The sequence below is a fragment of the Pleurodeles waltl genome, chromosome 4_1 (assembly GCF_031143425.1).
Source record: "Pleurodeles waltl isolate 20211129_DDA chromosome 4_1, aPleWal1.hap1.20221129, whole genome shotgun sequence".
NCBI lineage: Eukaryota > Metazoa > Chordata > Amphibia > Caudata > Salamandridae > Pleurodeles > Pleurodeles waltl.
In genome coordinates, this window is record NC_090442.1 from 15,061,860 (window position 1) to 15,083,663 (window position 21,804).

Consider the following 21,804-nt stretch of genomic DNA (forward strand, 5'->3'; position numbering starts at 1 on the left):
ATTGTGTGTCTGATTTGTTGCACCAGTACTTGGTGGACTCTGATCTGACCTCTCCCCAAGAATTGGGAAAGAAGGCAGACAAATGGGTCAGAACAAGGATGAACAGAAAAGTTCATACAGGGGGTGACAAAGATGGCAACAAAAAGAAGGATGGTAAGTCTTCTGACAAGGGTGGGGACAAATCGAAAAATGAGTCTTCATCAGGCCCACAAAAACACTCTGGTGGGGGTGGTGGGCCCAAATCCTCCTTTAATCAAAACAAAGAAAAGAAACCATGGTGCTATTTATGTAAAGTAAAAGGCCATTGGACAACAGATCCCAGTTGTCCAAAGAAAAGCACCAAGCCTCCTACCACTACAACCCCTACTGCTACCCCTAGTGTCCCTACTAATAGCAGTGGTGGTGGGAGCAAACCTACTAATAGCCAATCCAAGGGAGTAGCTGGGCTCCCTATTGGTAACTTAGTTGGGGTTGGTCTTGTTAGGGAGACCACAGAGGCTGTGTTAGTCTCTGAGGGGGCTATTGATTTAGCCACCTTAGTTGCTTGTCCCCTTAATATGGATAAGTACAAGCAGCTACCCCTAATAAGTGGTGTTGAGGTTCAGGCCTACAGGGACACTGGTGCCAGCGTGACTATGGTCATAGAGAAACTGGTCCACCCTGAACAACACCTACTTGGTCACCAGTACCAAGTAACCGATGCTCACAACAACACACTTAGCCACCCCATGGCTGTTGTAAATCTCAACTGGGGGGGGTTACTGGTCCAAAGAAAGTTGTGGTAGCCACAGATTTACCTGTAGACTGTCTACTAGGAAATGATTTGGAGACATCAGCTTGGTCAGATGTGGAGTTGGAGGCCCATGCAGCAATGCTGGGCATCCCAGGGCATATTTTTGCTTTGACAAGGGCTCAGGCCAAAAAGCAAAAAGGACAGGGAAGCTTGGATCCTGGAACAATGGACCAAGTGTTCCCTAAAGCTAGGGCTAGTAGAAGCAAACCACTTCCTACTATCCCTCCCTCTACAGTGGATTCTACTTCTGAGGAAGAAGAATTCCCTCCCTGTGCAGAACCTACACCAGAGGAGCTTGAAGCAGACACTGCTGAGCTTTTGGGTGAAGGGGGGCCTGCCAGAGAGGAGCTGAGTGTGGCACAGCAAACCTGTCCCACATTAGAGGGTCTCAGACAGCAAGCTGTCAAACATGCTAATGGGGATGTCAGTGACTCTCACAGAGTTTACTGGGAGGACAATCTCTTGTATACTGAGGCAAGGGATCCTAAACCTGGAGCTGCCAGGAGATTAGGGATCCCTCAGGAGTACAGAAAGTTCCTCCTAACTCTTGCTCACGACATTCCCCTAGCAGGACATCTGGGACAAATGAAAACTTGGGACAGGCTTGTTCCCTTGTTTCATTGGCCTAGGATGTCTGAGGACACAAAAGATTTTTGTAAGTCCTGTGAAACCTGTCAAGCCAGTGGTAAGACAGGTGGCACACCAAAGGCACCCCTTATTCCACTGCCTGTGGTTGGGGTTCCCTTTGAAAGGGTAGGGGTTGACATAGTTGGCCCCCTTGACCCTCCTACTGCTTCAGGCAATAGATTCATCTTGGTGGTAGTGGACCATGCCACAAGATACCCTGAAGCTATTCCTTTAAGGACCACTACAGCTCCTGCAGTGGCAAAGGCCCTCCTGGGAATATTTTCCAGGGTGGGCTTCCCAAAGGAAGTAGTATCAGACAGGGGAAGCAATTTCATGTCTGCATACTTAAAGGCCATGTGGAAAGAGTGTGGTGTAACTTATACATTCACTACACCCTATCATCCACAAACAAATGGACTGGTGGAGAGATTTAACAAAACTCTCAAAGGCATTATTATGGGTCTCCCTGAAATACTCCGCAGGAGATGGGATATCCTTCTACCATGCCTCCTTTTTGCCTACAGGGAGGTACCCCAGAAAGGAGTGGGCTTCAGCCCCTTTGAACTTCTTTTTGGACACCCTATTAGGGGTCCACTCATACTTGTCAAGGAGTGTTGGGAACAACCTTTAAAAGCTCCTAAGCAGGATATTGTGGATTATGTACTTTGCCTCAGATCAAGGATGGCTGAGTATATGAAAAAGGCCAGTAAGAACCTTCAGGCCAGCCAAGAGCTCCAGAAGCAATGGCATGATCAGAAGGCTGTTTTGGTTCAGTACCAACCAGGGCAGAAAGTGTGGGTCTTGGAGCCTGTGGCCCCAAGAGCACTCCAAGATAAATGGAGTGGACCCCACACAATTGTTGAGAAAAAGGGTGAAGTCACTTATTTAGTTGACTTAGGCACTGCCAGGAGTCCCCTTAGGGTGCTCCATGTCAACCGCCTGAAACCCTACTATGACAGGGCTGATCTCACCCTGCTCATGGCAACTGATGAGGGACAGGAAGAAGACAGTGATCCTCTACCTGATCTCTTCTCTTCCACAGAGCAAGATGCTCTTGTGGAAGGTGTAGTTTTGGCTGATTGTCTTACTGCTGAGCAGAAAGACCATTGCATAAATCTCCTAGATCAATTCTCTGAACTCTTCTCTACTGTGCCAGGTACCACTTCTTGGTGTGAGCACACTATAGATACTGGAGACAGCTTGCCTGTCAAAAGTAAGATCTATAGGCAGCCTGACCATGTCAGGGACTGCATAAAGCAAGAGGTCCAGAAAATGTTAGAACTAGGAGTGGTTGAGCACTCTGAAAGTCCATGGGCTTCTCCTGTGGTACTTGTACCAAAACCCCATTCCAAAGATGGAAAGAAAGAAATGCGGTTTTGTGTAGACTATAGAGGTCTCAACTTGGTAACCAAAACTGATGCTCACTCTATACCCAGGGCAGATGAGCTCATAGATACACTGGCATCTGCCAAGTATCTAAGCACTTTTGATTTGACTGCAGGGTATTGGCAGATCAAATTATCAGAAGATGTTAAACCTAAAACAGCATTTTCAACCATTGGAGGACATTACCAGTTCACTGTAATGCCTTTTGGTTTGAAAAATGCACCTGCCACTTTTCAGAGGTTGGTGAACACAGTCCTGCAAGGGCTGGAAGCTTTCAGTGCAGCATATTTGGACGATATAGCTGTCTTTAGCTCCAGCTGGGATGATCACCTGGTCCACCTATGGAAAGTTTTAGAGGCCCTGCAAAAGGCAGGCCTCACTATCAAGGCTTCAAAGTGCCAGATAGGGCAGGGTAAGGTGGTTTATCTGGGACACCTTGTTGGTGGGGAACAGATTGCACCACTACAGGGGAAAATCCAAACAATTATTGATTGGATTCCCCCTACTACACAAACTCAGGTGAGAGCCTTCCTAGGCCTCACTGGGTATTACAGGAGGTTCATTAAGAACTATGGCTCCATTGCAGCCCCTCTTAATGACCTCACTTCCAAGAAGATGCCTAAAAAGGTATTATGGACAGCAAACTTTCAGAAAGCTTTTGAGGAGCTGAAGCAGGCCATGTGCTCTGCACCTGTCCTAAAAAGCCCTTGTTACTCTAAAAAATTCTATGTCCAAACTGATTCATCTGAATTAGGAGTAGGGGCAGTACTATCACAACTTAATTCTGAGGGCCAGGATCAACCTGTTGCTTTTATTAGTAGGAGGTTGACCCCTAGAGAAAAGCGTTGGTCTGCCATTGAGAGGGAGGCCTTTGCTGTGGTCTGGGCACTGAAGAAGTTGAGGCCATACCTGTTTGGCACTCACTTCATTGTTCAGACAGACCACAAACCTCTACTTTGGCTAAAACAAATGAAAGGTGAAAATCCTAAATTGTTGAGGTGGTCCATATCCCTACAGGGAATGGACTATACAGTGGAACATAGACCTGGGAGTAGCCACTCCAATGCAGATGGACTCTCCAGATATTTCCACTTAGACAATGAAGACTCATCAGGGCATGGCTAGTCTTATTGTCCTTCGTTTGGGGGGGGGGTTGTGTAGGAAAGTACCATCTTGCCTGGCATGTTACCCCCATTTTTCCCTGTATATATGTTGTTTTAGTTGTATGTGTCACTGGGACCCTGTTCTCCAGGGCCCCAGTGCTCATAAGTGTGCCTGAATGTGTTACCTGTGTAGTGACTAACTGTCTCACTGAGGCTCTGCTAATCAGAACCTCAGTGGTTATGCTCTCTCATTTCTTTCAAATTGTCACTAACAGGCTAGTGACCAATTTTACCAATTTACATTGACTTTCTGGAACACCCTTATAATTCCCTAGTATATGGTACTGAGGTACCCAGGGTATTGGGGTTCCAGGAGATCCCTATGGGCTGCAGCATTTCTTTTGCCACCCATAGGGAGCTCTGACAATTCTTACACAGGCCTGCCACTGCAGCCTGAGTGAAATAACGTCCACGTTACTTCACAGCCATTTTACACTGCACTTAAGTAACTTATAAGTCACCTATATGTCTAACCTTTACCTGGTAAAGGTTAGGTGCAAAGTTACTTAGTGTGAGGGCACCCTGGCACTAGCCAAGGTGCCCCCACATTGTTCAGGGCCAATTCCCTGAACTTTGTGAGTGCGGGGACACCATTACACGCGTGCACTACATATAGGTCACTACCTATATGTAGCTTCACAATGGTAACTCCGAATATGGCCATGTAACATGTCTAAGATCATGGAATTGCCCCCTCTATGCCATCCTGGCATTGTTGGCACAATTCCATGATCCCAGTGGTCTGTAGGACAGACCCTGGTACTGCCAAACTGCCTTTTCTGGGGTTTCACTGCAGCTGCTGCCAACCCCTCAGACAGGTTTCTGCCCCCCTGGGGTCAAGCCAGGCTTGTCCCAGGATGGCAGAACAAAGGACTTCCTCTGAGAGAGGGTGTTATACCCTCTCCCTTTGGAAAATGGTGTGAAGGCAGGGGAGGAGTAGCCTCCCCCAGCCTCTGGAAATGCTTTCTTGGGCACAGATGTGCCCAATTCTGCATAAGCCAGTCTACACCGGTTCAGGGACCCCTTAGCCCTGCTCTGGCGCGAAACTGGACAAAGGAAAGGGGAGTGACCACTCCCCTGACCTGCACCTAACCTGGGAGGTGTCCAGAGCTCCTCCAGTGTGCTCCAGACCTCTGCCATCTTGGAAACAGAGGTGCTGCTGGCACACTGGACTGCTCTGAGTGGCCAGTGCCACCAGGTGACGTCAGAGACTCCTTCTGATAGGCTCCTTCAGGTGTTAGTAGCCTATCCTCTCTCCTAGGTAGCCAAACCCTCTTTTCTGGCTATTTAGGGTCTCTGTCTCTGGGGAAACTTTAGATAACGAATGCAAGAGCTCATCAGAGTTCCTCTGCATCTCTCTCTTCACCTTCGGCCAAGGAATCGACTGCTGACCGCGCTGGAAGCCTGCAAAACTGCAACATAGTAGCAAAGACGACTACTGCAACTCTGTAACGCTGATCCTGCCGCCTTCTCGACTGTTTTCCTGGTGGTGCATGCTGTGGGGGTAGTCTGCCTCCTCTCTGCATCAGAAGCTCCGAAGAAATCTCCCGTGGGTCAACGGAATCTTCCCCCTGCAACCGCAGGCACCAAAAAGCTGCATTACCGGTCCCTTGGGTCTCCTCTCAGCACGACGAGCGAGGTCCCTTGAATCCAGCAACTCTGTCCAAGTGACTCCCACAGTCCAGTGACTCTTCAGTCCAAGTTTGGTGGAGGTAAGTCCTTGCCTCCCCACGCCAGACTGCATTGTTGGTAACCGCGACTTTTGCAACTTCTCCGGCCTCTGTGCACTTCCGGCAGAAATACTTTGTGCACAGCCAAGCCTGGGTCCACGGCACTCTAACCTGCATTGCACGACTTTCTAAGTTGGTCTCCGGCGACGTGGGACTCCTTTGTGTAACTTCGGGTGAGCACCGTTTCACGCATCCTCGTAGTGCCTGTTTCTGGCACTTCTCCGGGTGCTACCTGCTGCTGAGAGGGCTCCTTGTCTTGCTCGAAGTCCCCTCTACCTCCTGGTCCAATTTGCGACCTCCTGGTCCCTCCTGGGCCACAGCAGCGTCCAAAAACGCTAACCGCATGATTTGCAGCTAGCAAGGCTTGTTGGCGTTCTTTCGGCGGGAAAACACTTCTGCACGACTCTCCACGGCGAGAGGGATCCGTCCACCAAAGGGGAAGTCTCTAGCCCTTTTCGTTCCTGCAGAATCCTCAGCTTCTTCTGTCCAGTAGAAGCTTCTTTGCACCCACAGCTGGCATTTCCTGGGCATTTGCCCATCTCCGACTTGCTTGTGACTTTTGGACTTGGTCCCCTTGTTCCACAGGTACCCTAGATTGGAAATCCATCGTTGTTGCATTGTTGGTTTGTGTCGTTCCTGCATTATTCCTCTATCACGACTTCTTTGTCTTTTGGGGAACTTTAGTGCACTTTGCACTCACTTTTCAGGGTCTTGGGGAGGGCTATTTTTCTAACTCTCACTATTTTCTAATAGTCCCAGCGACCCTCTACAAGGTCACATAGGTTTGGGGTCCATTCGTGGTTCGCATTCCACTTTTGGAGTATATGGTTTGTGTTGCCCCTATCCCTATGTGTCTCCATTGCATCCTATTGTAACTATACATTGTTTGCACTGTTTTCTAAGACTACACTGCATATTTTTAGTACTGTGTACATATAACTTGTGTATATTTGCTATCCTCACTCTGAGGGTACACTCTGAGATACTTTGGCATATTGTCATAAAAATAAAGTACCTTTATTTTTAGTATAACTGTGTATTGTGTTTTCTTATGATATTGTGCAAGTGACACTTGTGGTACTGTAGTAGCTTCACACGTCTCCTAGTTCAGCCTAAGCTGCTCTGCTAAGCTACCATTATCTATCAGCCTAAGCTGCTAGACACCCTATACACTAATAAGGGATACCTGGGCCTGGTGCAAGGTGTAAGTACCCCTTGGTACTCACTACAAGCCAGCCCAGCCTCCTACAGTTGATAGTTCTGGATTCTAGCTTCTAAGAGCTAGAATTATTTAGTGGTAAAGATTCAATCTTTACTTAACCGTCAAGACTTCAGAAACTTAAGAGTTGTTTGATTTTTCCCGTGTCTGTTCGATAATGTCTTTGGAGGTGTGCTAAGCGACTGTAACTCTTTATACAGTTCCTGCACTTGAATGGTCTTTTCCAGTGTGTGTTCAATGATGTGTTTGCAGGTTTGATAATTGACTTAAACTCTTCACACATTGACAGCATCTGAATGGATTTCCCCAAGTGTGTATGTTAATGCCTTTTTTAGGAGTGCTGAGTGACTAAAGCTCTTCACACACACAGTGCAATTGAATGGTTTCTCCCCAGTGTGTGTTCGTTGATGCCTTTTTAAGTGTGATAAAGTACGTAAGCTCTTTCCACAGTCATTGCACTTGAATGGCTTTTCTCCTGTGTGTATCCGATGATGAACCCTTAATGTCGAAGATTCACTAAAACTTCTTCCACATTCGCTGCAATGGTATGGTTTTTCCCCTGTGTGTGTTCGCTGATGATTCCTTAATGTCGAAGAGTAACTAAAGCTACTTCCACATTCACTGCAATGGTACGGTTTTTCCCCTGTGTGTGTTCGCTGATGTCTTTGGAGAGCTGATAATCGAATAAAACTCTTCACACATTCAGTGCACTTGAATGGCCTTTCCCCTGTGTGTATTCGCTGATGTCCCCTTAATGTTGAAGATTCACTAAAACTACTTCCACATTCGCTGCAATGGTATGGTTTTTCACCTGTGTGTGATCGCTGATGCCTCCATAATGTTGAAAATTCACTAAAACTACTTCCACATTCGCTGCAATGGTATGGTTTTTCCCCTGTGTGCGTTCGCTGATGCACTTGTAGAATTGATAACAGACTAAAGCTATTCACACATTCACTGCACTTGAAGGGTTTATCCCCTGTGTGCGTTCGCTGATGGCTCTGTAAGTTTGATAATCGACTAAAGCTCTTCACACATTCACTGCACCTGAATGGCTTTTCCCCCGTGTGTGCTCGCTGATGTCTCTGTAGATTTGATAATCGACTAAAGCTCTTCAGACATTCACTGCACTGGAATGGCTTTTCCCCTGTGTGTGTTCGCTGATGCTCTCTTAGGAATGTTAATCGACTAAAGCTCTTCACACATTCACTGCATCTAAATGGTTTTTCCCCTGCGTATGTTCGCTGATATCTTTGTAGGTCGAGTAATCGACTAAAGCTCTTCACACATTCACTGCACTTGAATGGCTTTTCCCCTGTGTGTGTTCGCTGATGAGCCATGTGATTTGAAGAATCACTAAAACTTCTTTCACATTCATTGCAATGGTATGGGTTTCCTCCCATCCGTGTTCGTTGATGACCTTTTAAGAGTGCTGAATGACTGACGATATTAACGCATTCATTGTATTTTTTTTCACATGTGTGCGTTTGCTGAGGGTGCTTTAGTTCTGATGACAAACAAATGCTCTTGCTGCGGGTGTATGATTTGTCTTTCTTGGTTAGTGTCTCAGGATCTGCTATATATTTAACTACATTCCAAGACTGTGTTTCCTGATGGGCCAACATGGCCACGCTCATACTATGTGCAAGGCTTCTTTTTGAGTAATTTTGTCTTTAGATTGGATAATGGTTTTGGACGCTTGCGGGTAAAGATTCACCCCACTTCTGGTCAGTGCAAATTGGGACCGTGCTCTGTATTTTAGATGGCAGAACTCTTCTTTCCTTTGCCCTTCAGTTGTCTAGCTTCACTCCATTGGAAGGTTTGTCAGTTTTGTTGCCTTCATTTTCTAGAGGTCATTTCTTCGTCTTGTGGCGTGGAGGTGCACAGCTCAGGCTCTTACATTCACTGAACTGCTCTTGTCTGCTTCTTCCAGGATCAGTTTATGTGCAGGTTTCTCAGTCGCCGACTGCACTGATGTTTTCCTGAATACTGGATCTCATCATTTCTGACAGTTTTTTCAGATTTACAAAATTATCTTCATTATTCATAATCATTTTGCGGATTCAGAGCTTGTTTCCTGTTGGATGTAAAGAGATTGAAAATCACTAAATGGAAACGTAAAGGAACATGAATACAAAATATTTATCTAGTTGTAAAAGTCATTATTTCATCATTGTTGAAACTTATCAAGGGGCATTTAATCATATACAAATATTTAGCTAAAAGTTCTGTTGAGAACATTGCATCTTCTTCACTTCAGAAGAAGCGGACATTTACCAGTGTTCACAGAGTAACTTGGCAAAGGAGGGGCGCTCAGGGAGCACCCACATGCTACAGGTACAGCTTTAGGAAGGTGCACATAGACAAGATTTAATCTAAACAAGAACAGTTTGTGGAAAGAGAGATGGATGGGGACATGATGCTGTTACTTTAGTTTGAAGAAGTGTAGAAGAAAGGTAATTTTTCAAGAAGTACATAATAAAGCAAACTCCTAGGAAGTATATAAGAAAGGAAACTCTTCAGGAAGTACATAATAAAGGGCTCTTCAGGAAGTATATAACAAAGCAAACTCTACAGAAAGTATATAACAAAGGAAACTCTTAAGGAAGTATATAACCAAGTTAACTCTTCAGGAAGTATATGATAAAGGTAATTCTTCTGGAAGTATATAGCAAAGGAACCCCTGTGAGTCGTGAGTTGAGGTGGATTTTCTATCTCCATAATATTGGTCCTTCTCCCTGAAACTAGTGCAGCTTCCACGGCCTCGCTCTGGCCCAGACACTTTACACAGAGAGATTCTTTAGTTCTTCCTAAAGCAGATACATTTTGGATTTTATTTTGCTTTAAGCTGCAGCTCCTTCCAGAAGGAGGGGTTCACTGGAATACGTACCTTTACATCATGCACACAGACAAGGGGCACAAACAACGGCATTATCAGCCATTTAGCTCTTAATAGATTGAAGCCATCACAATCAGTAATTGACCTGACATGTCACGTAGCCAACAGATGTGTTCATATTAAACAACTGTTGCTTTTTCTTCCTTTTAAGGGTATTTGACTATGGGCCTGTCTTAGATATTGGCAGATGGGTTACTCCATCACAACGGTGATGGGTATCCTGTCTGCCGAAATCTAAATCCCATAGGAAATAATGGGATTTCGATTTCAGCGGACTGGATATCCGTCACCATTGTGACGGAGTAACCCCTCCTCTAATACCTAAACTAGGCCCTTGATATTGTCCGTTAAGTGCCGAGGAAGCTTCTCTGTGCCCAGAGAAGCCTTTGGCAAAGTGGGAGGAAGTGTCCGTTGTTAACCAGTGGATGCAGCATTTCTGCCTTTGGGCATTTCTTATATCCATGTTCACCTGATTTCCTTTCCATCTCCTGCCCCTCACACCCCTATGTCTGCACATTCACTCTGCAGGCTCACTGTTAGTCAAAACGCGGGGATCAACTCAATGCTTGTACAGAGAAGACAACAGGTAACAGTCTGATAGTCAACAGCCATGGCTGGAAGTACAGGTATCACAAGCTTCATTTTTAGAAGCTCGCCTGGGAGGTACCGACAGAGGAGGTGCACAGGTAGGTGCTTGTGAGGAACCAACAGAAGAAGTGCACAGGTAGTGAGACATGACAGTGCACCCAGTTCAGACTGCTGCAGTGAGGAATTCCAGTGGGTTGTAGGAATGGCAGTCTTTTTGTTACTACATTTAACTTGGCTGCTCAATAGACAAACCATGGAAAGTAATACATAATACTCACCTCTGTGTCTTTAATATAATTGATAGCTATTGGGGGGGGGGCGTGGTCAGCATACGCGCAATATAGCGAATTTCCTATGAGCTGCTCCGAACCTGCTGCACAACATGACTCCAAACTTGGCCCCAAACATCTCTATGAACCCCAAAAATATATGAAGGCATTCCGCAACTGCCCTACATTGAATGATCGCCAAGAAGACTCACCACAACGCTGATATGTCGGCCTAATCTGCCTGCAGCATGCCTCCTTGGAACCCAAGATGGCGGTGCATGCGCAAAAACTGCTCTGATCACTTGGCCCAACCCGCTCAGTACGCCTGACCTACCTGGAGCCCAGCGCGCTGTCCACAGTGCCCAATGCGTTCATTCTGAGCGATAAGAAAAAGACAGAACCACAGTTGCGGTGTATCCCTCCGAAACAGAGACCGCGCATACAAACAGCAGATTAGGGAGGGCTTAGCACAACCGCATCACTCAACCCACCAGAATTTAGCTGAAATGACAGAGATATTGCGCTTGCAAGCCTTGGATAGAAACGAGACGGAAGGGCTTCAACCACACAGCCTGCCCCACACTCCTGACCTGCCCAGAGCATCTGGATACATGAGGAAGGTGCTCCCAACCTTTCTCCCCAGCAAGTGAACGATCGAACTGTAAGTTTAAAGAAAATCGAAAATGTAATAAATGACCTGTAGGATTTGTGTATCTAAGACCTATTTACAATGAATGCCTAGAACATATAAAAAGAGACAGAGCATGACCCAGTTCTGTTGATTTGGCCTCGAGGTGTATGCTCACATAACAAAGGTCTGACATCCTCTACTGTGTCTACTCACTGCATATCGCATCTAACTATCACGCCCTGGCGGCGCTGAACCACCATCGCTACTTATAGTTTATTTATGATCTAAGCGGGCCAGTAAAGACTTAGAGGCAGATTTAAGGGAAGTGGCGCTGCACCCATTTTGATTTTTACAAAATCCCCTGAATCGGCTATATTGGAAATCCTCTCTATTGTAAATCAATTTACCCAATACTCCGGATACTCCCTGAACAAAGACAAAACAGAGATCCTTCCTCTTAATATCCACTGTCATCCATCGGTAATTGGTTCTTCTAATTTCCAATGGAAATCCTCCATTAAGTACCTTGGTATTTCGTTTTCCAATAATCTCGAAGAATCAGTCGCATCCATTGAATATAAAACCCAAGCCAAAATTAAAGAACTACTAGCAACATGGTCCCCGAAACACATATCAGACTGGAGACCATTAAAATGATGGCCTCTCGATTAATCAACTTCCTCGGTAGTATGATCCCAAATCGAAGAGGCACAGACTTTTTCCAAAGCGTCGACAAAGCGATTGTTTCCTTTCTCTGGGAAAACAAAAAAACTAGAATTAGTTTGAAAAAGCTAAGGGCATCAAGGGATTTAGGTGGATGCTATTTCCCTAACTGGTACACGTAACAGACAGCCTTTCTAGCCACTCAAGGTGCACGCTGGTTTGAAACCAATACTGAATTTACACCTATCTGGCTACCTGCTGAAGCCACAATCTGCCACCCTTTTCCACTCTCGTCCTCAACGATGTCTCACAACCCAAGCAAGGTTTCCCAGAAAATCATTGAAGATACTGTATCTGCCATCCTGTCATTCGATTTGATCCTCGACACTAAGTTTTACAAATCTTTTTGCACCTACATTTGGTACAATAAGAAAATATCCATACTCCAAAATCATTAACGTTAGTCCCTTCTTGGGCTTCTAAAGGCATTACGACAATAGATTACCTTTATCATGACACCTGATACCTAAACTCCAAACCCTCCTCAAAACTGGACATACAGCCTCAAAATTATACAAACTACTCACCAGTCACCAAGACTTTATGCCACTCAACACTCGCACATAAATGGTTCACCTTCTTCTCCTCCAAAGAGCTAGCCCCCCCCCAAACCAGAATTCTGGATGCAAATAGGTCCTAACATTTTCAAACACCAACTAATACCATCCTTCATCCAAACTAATTTTTTTGTAACGCACTTTCTATACTGGAACCCGAGAAGCTATGCTGGTTTAGTCTCAAGGACACTAACTCATGCTGGTCTTGTGACCTTCCCAGTGCCGACAAAGAACATATGTTTCTCCTGCCCAAAGCTACAAGAATTCTGGCAAAACATCACAACACAACTTCAAAAGATTTTTAAGAAGCCAATAAACGTATCTTTCCCAGCTGTGGCATTAAGCCCACTCCTTGCCACTCCTCCTATTATCCTCCCAGAAATCGACCTATCACTTCTTGACCTCCTACTCACCATAGCTATTAAGATAATCCTGATAGAATGTGTAGGAGGCTGGACTGTCTTGTAGTGGGTACCAAGGGGTACTTACACCTTGCACCAGGCCCAGGTATCCCTTATTAGTGTATAGGGTGTCTAGCAGCTTATGCTGATAGAAAAGGTAGCTTAGCAGAGCAGCTTAGGCTGAACTAGGAGACGAGTGAAGCTCCTACAGTACCACTAGTGTCATATGCACAATATCATAAGAAAACACAATACACAGATGTACTAAAAATAAAGGTACTTTATTTTTATGTCAATATGCCAAAGTATCTCAGTGAGTACCCTCAGTATGAGGATAGCAAATATACACAAGATATATGTACACAATACCAAAATATGCAGTAATAGCAATAGAAAACAGTGCAAACAATGTATAGTCACAGTAGAATGCAATGGGGGCACATAGGGATAGGGGCAACACAAACCATATACTCTAGAAGTGGAATGCGAACCACGAATGGACCCCAAACCTATGTGACCTTGTAGAGGGTCGCTGGGACTGTAAGGAAACAGTGAGGGTTAGAAAAATAGCCCACCCCAAGACCCTGAAAAGTGGGTGCAAAGTGCACCTAAGTTCCCCAAAGAGCACAGAAGTCGTGATAGGGGAATTCTGCAAGGAAGACCAACACCAGCAATGCAACAACGATGGATTTCCTGATGAGAGTACCTGTGGAACAAGGGGACCAAGTCCAAGAGTCACGATCAAGCCGGGAGTGGGCAGATGCCCAGGAAATGCCAGCTGTGGGTGCAAAGAAGCTGCCACCGGATGGTAGAAGCTGTGGGTTCTGCAAGAATGCCAAGGTCTATAAACTTCCCCTTTGAAGGATGGATGTCCCACGTCGTGAAGAGTCGTGCAGAGGTGTTTCCGTGCAGAAAGACCGCAAACAAGCCTTGCTAGCTACAAGGGTCGCGGTTAGGGTTTTTGGATGCTGCTGTGGCCCAGGAGGGACCAGGATGTCGCCAATTGCGTGAGGAGACAGAGGGGGCGTCCAGCAAGACAAAGAGCCCACTCTGATGCAAGCAGCACCCGCAGAAGTGCCGGAACAGGCACTACGAAGTGGAGTGAACCGGAGCTCACCCGAAGTTACAAAGGAGGGTCCCACGACGCCGGAGGAAAACTCAGGAGGTCGTGCACTGCAGGTTAGAGTGGCGGAGACCCAGGCTTGGTTGCGCACAAAGGAAATCCTGGAAGAGTGCACAGGAGCCGGAGTAGCTGCAAAACATGCGGTTCCCAGCAATGCAGTCTAGCGTGGGGAGGCAAGGACTTACCTCCACCAAACTTGGACTGAAGAGTCACTGGACTGTGGGAGTCACTTGGACAGAGTTGCTGAGTTCAAGGGACCTCGCTCGTTGTGCTGAGAGGAGACCCAGAGGACCGGTGATGCAGTTCTTTGGCGCCTGCGGTTGCAGGGGAAAGATTCCGTCGACCCATGGGAGATTTCTTCAGAGCTTCTAGTGCAGAGAGGAGGCAGACTACCCCCACAGCATGCACCACCAGGAAAACAGTCGAGAAGGCGGCAGGATCAGCATTACAAGGTCGCAGTAGTCGTCTTTGCTACTTTGTTGCAGTTTTGCAGGCTTCCAGCGCGGTCAGCAGTCGATTCCTTGGCAGAAGGTGAAGAGAGAGATGCAGAGGAACTCTGATGAGCTCTTGCATTCGTTATCTAAAGAATTCCCCAAAGCAGAGACCCTAAATAGCCAGAAAAGGAGGTTTGGCTACCTAGGAAGGAGGATAGGCTAGCAACACAGGTAAGAGCCTATCAGAAGGAGTCTCTGACGTCACCTGCTGGCACTGGCCACTCAGAGCAGTCCAGTGTGCCAGCAGCACCTCTGTTTCCAAGATGGCAGAGGTCTGGAGCACACTGGAGGAGCTCTGGGCACCTCCCAGGGGAGGTGCAGGTCAGGGGAGTGGTCACTCCCCTTTCCTTTGTCCAGTTTCGCGCCAGTGCAGGGCTGGGGGATCCCTGAACCGGTGTAGACTGGCTTATGCAGAGATGGGCACCATCTGTGCCCATCAAAGCATTTCCAGAGGCTGGGGGAGGCTACTCCTCCCCAGCCCTGACACCTTTTTCCAAAGGGAGAGGAAGTCCTTTGTTCTGCCTTCCTGGGCCAAGCCTGGCTGGACCCCAGGAGGGCAGAAACCTGTCTGAGGGGTTGGCAGCAGCAGCAGCTGCAGTGAAACCCCGGGAAAGGTAGTTTGGCAGTACCCGGGTCTGTGCTAGAGACTCAGGGGATCATGGAATTGTCTCCCCAATGCCAGAATGGCATTGGGGTGACAATTCCTTGATCTTAGACATGTTACATGGCCATGTTCGGAGTTACTATTGTGACGCTATACATATGTAATGACATATGGATAGTGCACGCGTGTAATGGTGTCCCCGCACTCACAAAGTCCGGGGAATTTGCCCTGAACCATGTGGGGGCACCTTGGCTAGTGCCAGGGTGCCCACACACTAAGTAACTTAGCACCCAACCTTTACCAGGCAAAGGTTAGACATATAGGTGACTTATAAGTTACTTAAGTGCAGTGGTAAATGGCTGTGAAATAACGTGGACGTTATTTCACTCAGGCTGCAATGGCAGGCCTGTGTAAGAATTGTGGGTTGCAAAAGAAATGCTGCAGCCCATAGGGATCTCCTGGAACCCCAATACCCTGGGTACCTCAGTACCATATACTAGGGAATTATAAGGGTGTTCCAGTATGCCAATGTAAATTAGTGAAATTGGTCACTAGCCTGTTAGTGACAATTTGGAAAGAAATGAGAGAGCATAACCACTGAGGTTCTGGTTAGCAGAGCCTCAGTGAGACAGTTAGTCATCACACAGGGAACACATACAGGGCACACTTATGAGCACTGGGGCCCTGGCTGGCAGGGTCCCAGTGACACATACAACTAAAACAACATATATACAGTGAAATATGGGGGTAACATGCCAGGCAAGATGGTACTTTCCTACAGAATGGAAATAAAAAAAAAAATGTATCGCACAATATCTGGTGGGCCTGGGTACTGTATTTAGGAAGTACTCATGTTACACAATCACGCAATAGATCCCAGTGAAGCATATTGCAACGCATTTGGAGAACCCTTGTCCTTTTCATGCTGGACAATACCCCCTGAGGAAACCCTTTCACCACAGACATCTTAAACACCACATTAAACTATTATGTCTCTCAATACTGATTAGTTTTCTTCTCCTGATACTACAGCACTTCCCACCCTATATTTTACTGGTCTTGATATCATCTACCCACCCTATAATAAAGGACATGTGTAACTCAACCATACCCATTCTTCTCTGATTCTAATTGCAACATACTGTACTATTTTAACTTTCTAATTCCTACAGAGTCCTGTTCTGATTAACAGATACACATGTCTAGCAATAACATTTTCCTTTTGTTATCTTTTGCTCTCACAGATTGGTTACTACTGTTGTTGTTTTGGATTTTATTATATCTCAAAAACTCAATAAACTACTTTGAACAAAAAATTGAGCGCTATTAACACTGAATACTTGAGGAAATCTTAATTCTGATCATTCATGCAATATCTGTCATGGGAAGTGCATCCTGGGACGAGACATATTCAGACGGCAGAAAAGAAAGAGAGAAGAAAAAGAGGAAGGGAAGAAAAAAAACCCAGGGCCTCCTAGAGTTCGGCCTTAAAAAAAAGATAAAATATAGAAGTTAGTCAAGAGGCATTTTTTGTGCTCTGGTTTGAGCACTTCTAGGAGAAATTGGGTTGGGTATGAACTGATAGTTGGTCCCAAATCCTGTGGGTATTGCCAGCGAAGGACCTGCTGAGGGTACATGTCTGTCAAATGAGTGAACTTGAGATACAGACTCACTTCCTAGAGTTCTAATTTTGTTGGATAACTCAAGCCTTCATGAAGACATGACAGTGGGTTTATTTAGAGAGGGAGTGAGGGAGACAATGTGCTGATCACCCACAGAGAACAAGGCATCCCTTATCTGTGAGATTCCAAATAACAAACCTGCAGTGAGCAGCCGAAGGCCAAACATTCAACCCCGGAAAGCATTTTCACGAGGCAGGGCACAAGAGTGGGTGTGTTTACATTCAGCTCCATGCTTTCCCCAACTGATTCCACAATACTGAATTTCCTGTACATCTATTTGTGCAGTTTTATGTAGTGCATGGTAGGACTGTGTGTATGTATGTGTAGTGAGTGTGCAACCCAGATATGGTGGTAGACCTCTGTGTGCATGAGTCTGTGTACTTAGGGCAGTTGGTCTGTGTGTGAATGAGTCTGTATACTTAGGTCAGTTGGTCTGTGTGTGCATGAGTCTGTGTACTTAGGTCAGTGGGTCTGTGTGTGCATGAGTCTGTGTACTTAGGTCAGTGGATCTGTGTGTGCATGAGTCTGTGTACTTAGGTCAGTGGGTCTGTGTGTGCATGAGTCTGCGTACTTAGGTCAGTGGGTCTGTGTATGCATGAGTCTGTGTACTTAGGTCAGTGGGTCTGTGTGTGCATGAGTCTGTGTACTTAGGTCAGTGGGTCTGTGTGTGCATGAGTCTGCGTACTTAGGTCAGTGGGTCTGTGTGTGAGTGAGCCTGTGTACTTAGGTCAGTGGGTCTGTGTATGGATGAGTCTGTGTACTTAGGTCAGTGGGTCTGTGTGTGCATGTGTCTGTGTACTTAGGTCAGTGGGTCTGTGTGTGCATGAGTCTGTGTACTTCAGTTGGTCTGTGTGTGCATAAGTCTGTGTACTTAGGTCAGTGGGTTTGTGTAGGCATGAGTCTGTGTACTTTGGTCAGTGGGTCTGTGTGTGCATGAGTCTGCGTACTTAGGTCAGTGGGTCTGTGTGTGCATGAGTCTGTGTACTTAGGTCAGTGGGTCTGTGTGTGCATGAGTCTGTGTAGTTCAGTGGGTCTGTGTGTGCATGAGTCTGTGTACTTCAGTAGGTCTGTGTGTCCTTGAGTCTGTGTACTTAGGTCAGTGGGTCTGTGTGTGCATGAGTCTGTGTACTTCAGTGGGTCCGTGTGTGCATGAGTCTGTGTACTTAGGTCAGTTGGTCTGTGTGTGCATAAGTCTGTGTACTTAGGTCAGTGGGTTTGTGTAGGCATGAGTCTGTGTACTTTGGTGAGTGGGTCTGTGTGTGCATGAGTCTGTGTAGTTCAGTGGGTCTGTGTGTGCATGAGTATGTGTACTTCAGTAGGTCTGTGTGTCCTTGAGTCTGTGTACTTAGGTCAGTGGGTCTGTGTGTGCATGAGTCTGAGTACTTCAGTGGGTCTGTGTGTGCATGAGTCTGTGTACTTAGGTCAGTTGGTCTGTGTGTGCATAAGTCTGTGTACTTAGGTCAGTGGATCTGTGTGTGAGTGAGCCTGTGTACTTAGGTCAGTGGGTCTGTGTATGCATGAGTCTGTGTACTTAGGTCAGTGGGTCTGTGTGTGCATGAGTCTGTGTACTTCAGTAGGTCTGTGTGTCCTTGAGTCTGTGTACTTAGGTCAGTGGGTCTGTGTGTGCATGAGTCTGTGTACTTCAGTAGGTCTGTGTGTCCTTGAGTCTGTGTACTTAGGTCAGTGGGTCTGTGTGTGCATGAGTCTGTGTACTTCAGTTGGTCTGTGTGTGCATAAGTCTGTGTACTTAGGTCAGTGGGTTTGTGTAGGCTTGAGTCTGTGTACTTTGGTCAGTGGGTCTGTGTGTGCATGAGTCTGTGTAGTTCAGTGGGTCTGTGTGTGCATGAGTATGTGTACTTCAGTAGGTCTGTGTGTCCTTGAGTCTGTGTACTTAGGTCAGTGGGTCTGTGTGTGCATGAGTCTGAGTACTTCAGTGGGTCTGTGTGTGCATGAGTCTGTGTACTTAGGTCAGTTGGTCTGTGTGTGCATAAGTCTGTGTACTTAGGTCAGTGGATCTGTGTGTGAGTGAGCCTGTGTACTTAGGTCAGTGGGTCTGTGTATGCATGAGTCTGTGTACTTAGGTCAGTGGGTCTGTGTGTGCATGAGTCTGTGTACTTCAGTAGGTCTGTGTGTCCTTGAGTCTGTGTACTTAGGTCAGTGGGTCTGTGTGTGCATGAGTCTGTGTACTTCAGTAGGTCTGTGTGTCCTTGAGTCTGTGTACTTAGGTCAGTGGGTCTGTGTGTGCATGAGTCTGTGTACTTCAGTTGGTCTGTGTGTGCATAAGTCTGTGTACTTAGGTCAGTGGGTTTGTGTAGGCTTGAGTCTGTGTACTTTGGTCAGTGGGTCTGTGTGTGCATGAGTCTGTGTAGTTCAGTGGGTCTGTGTGTGCATGAGTATGTGTACTTCAGTAGGTCTGTGTGTCCTTGAGTCTGTGTACTTAGGTCAGTGGGTCTGTGTGTGCATGAGTCTGAGTACTTCAGTGGGTCCGTGTGTGCATGAGTCTGTGTACTTAGGTCAGTTGGTCTGTGTGTGCATACGTCTGTGTACTTAGGTCAGTGGATCTGTGTGTGAGTGAGCCTGTGTACTTAGGTCAGTGGGTCTGTGTATGCATGAGTCTGTGTACTTAGGTCAGTGGGTCTGTGTGTGCATGAGTCTGTGTACTTCAGTAGGTCTGTGTGTCCTTGAGTCTGTGTACTTAGGTCAGTGGGTCTGTGTGTGCATGAGTCTGTGTACTTCAGTAGGTCTGTGTGTCCTTGAGTCTGTGTACTTAGGTCAGTGGGTCTGTGTGTGCATGAGTCTGTGTACTTCAGTTGGTCTGTGTGTGCATAAGTCTGTGTACTTAGGTCAGTGGGTTTGTGTAGGCTTGAGTCTGTGTACTTTGGTCAGTGGGTCTGTGTGTGCATGAGTCTGTGTAGTTCAGTGGGTCTGTGTGTGCATGAGTATGTGTACTTCAGTAGGTCTGTGTGTCCTTGAGTCTGTGTACTTAGGTCAGTGGGTCTGTGTGTGCATGAGTCTGAGTACTTCAGTGGGTCCGTGTTGCATGAGTCTGTGTACTTAGGTCAGTTGGTCTGTGTGTGCATACGTCTGTGTACTTATGTCAGTGGGTCTGTGTGTGCATGAGTCAGTGGGTTCAGTTTCAAGTGCTTCCTTTTTAACAAGGAACAAGATGGAGCTAGGATGCCACTCCAGACAGTGGAAGAGTAAGACCTGCATTCCTCTGAAAGAAGGGTTGACCCCCACACACTGAGTTCATGTGGGGGTTAGGAGGATGGAGACTGGACTACCTAGCTCTAGAAATTACAAGAGGGCCTTTTAGCAAAGGACTTCTAACACACTCTTCTTAAGCACTAATGCCTTGTAGAAAGTGTTCAAGATAAGCAAGTTTTAAGGCCAGTCCTGCCTTTCTGTCTGTCTCTGATGACTGCTTCAGGAATGCTGATGACAGGGAGGTGCAGAGAACTCACACTTTATTGCCCCCATGTTATGGCAGCTCGAAGCCTCCCCCATTGCCATATGCATTGTATTTTCACTCAGCAAATCTAGCTAAAGGGCAGCGGAGCACTGATCAAGGTCAAAGAGAAGCATAAAAATGAACGAGTATGTCACCGGTAGGGGAGTCTAGGCAGAAGTTCTTTACTATCAACAACCACATTTTATTTAAGTCCCCTTTCATCTCTCAGAGGTATTTTGTTTCTACAGTGTTGTTCTCTCTCCCTTTGTCACAGTGCTTAATTTTTCTTCTTTGTTATTTCTTCTAGATGAAGGAAGATGAGCCTCTGTGGCTGTTTTCTTCAGACCGACATGCTTTGGGAGAACAGAAAACTAGTGGTCAGGTAAGTATTTCTACTGTATGGTTTGCTAAAGGTGGGTAGGCACTGGTAAGGGGTAGGCTTGGGCGGTGCCCAGTGGTGCAGTCTCCATGCTCATGCAGAGTGGTAGGTCCCTGGGTGAGTTTATGTACTGCAGGCTTTAGCCTTTAACCACAATGTCTGTCCGTGTTTTAGTGCTTCTCCCCACATGCACTATTTAACCATATGTTCCAAATCCCAACCGCCTCTGCCCTCACACTTCCCCAGCCTCAGTATGCCAGCGTCCCCTCAGAAAGGACCGTACCTTTGATAGCCACATCCCTCATGGGATGTGTGAGGAACAGGCGCCTTTCACGTATCCTCCGTTTTCTTCTCCCAGCTTCTCTGGCAGTCCGATGTCTTCCTGACACTTACTGGTCATCTCCCCTTCTCAGCTGGACTCTCCTGTTCCCTCCTCACTTGGTTGTGTCCTACGTCTTCTTCCGCTGCAATTACCGGCCTCTTTTGTGCCTCTGGTGTCTTCTTGCTGCTCACTTCGTCGGCTTTCTGTTCGGTTTCGGTGTCAATGGTGTCTTCCTAGCCTCACGCCCCACCTCTTGAACTCATCATCACCCAGATGTTATCAGGAGTTCCGAGTGAGAGATGTTCAGGTGTTCCCCCGGGGCGCCTTGGAGTGCACAAAATCTTTCCTGCAATGCGGTCCTCGTCACAGACTGCAGCTGCAATGCCGTCCTCATCTATAGCAATCCACACAGAAAAGGGAGCACAGACCTAGCCATGGCACTGCCACTAAATGTACTAGGGGCATAAGACAGGGCGGCCCTCTCTCTCTCCTCTGCTTTTCACTCTATATATAGTTTAAACAGCAGAGAAAGCGAGATGCAACACTAACTCTACAGGAATACAAATTGTCACGCATAACCACAAACTTTCCCTACAAGCAGACAACATCTTGGTGTTCTTCAGCAACCCAACAAAGTGTCTTCCAGAGCTCATAAAAGAAATGAATTACTTTAGCGAGGTATCAGGCTTTAGCCTTTACCTTCAACAAGCATTAGCAAAGCCAGTAGGTCTTGCTGACGTGAGACCGATTGGCTTTGTCAATG

The 21,804-nt window shown here is 46.5% G+C and overlaps 1 protein-coding gene across 1 annotated transcript in view; it reads right to left on the reverse strand.

Moving 5' to 3' along the window:
• LOC138287250 (zinc finger protein 850-like) overlaps positions 1–8,930 on the reverse strand; it is a 242,176-nt gene extending 233,246 nt beyond the window's left edge. The window contains exon 1 of the mRNA XM_069227610.1: positions 7,287–8,930. Coding sequence (XP_069083711.1) covers positions 7,287–8,555 — 1,269 coding nt within the window. The 5' untranslated portion in view covers positions 8,556–8,930. The remainder of the gene's footprint in view (positions 1–7,286) is intronic.
• Positions 8,931–21,804: the final 12,874 nt, after the last annotated feature.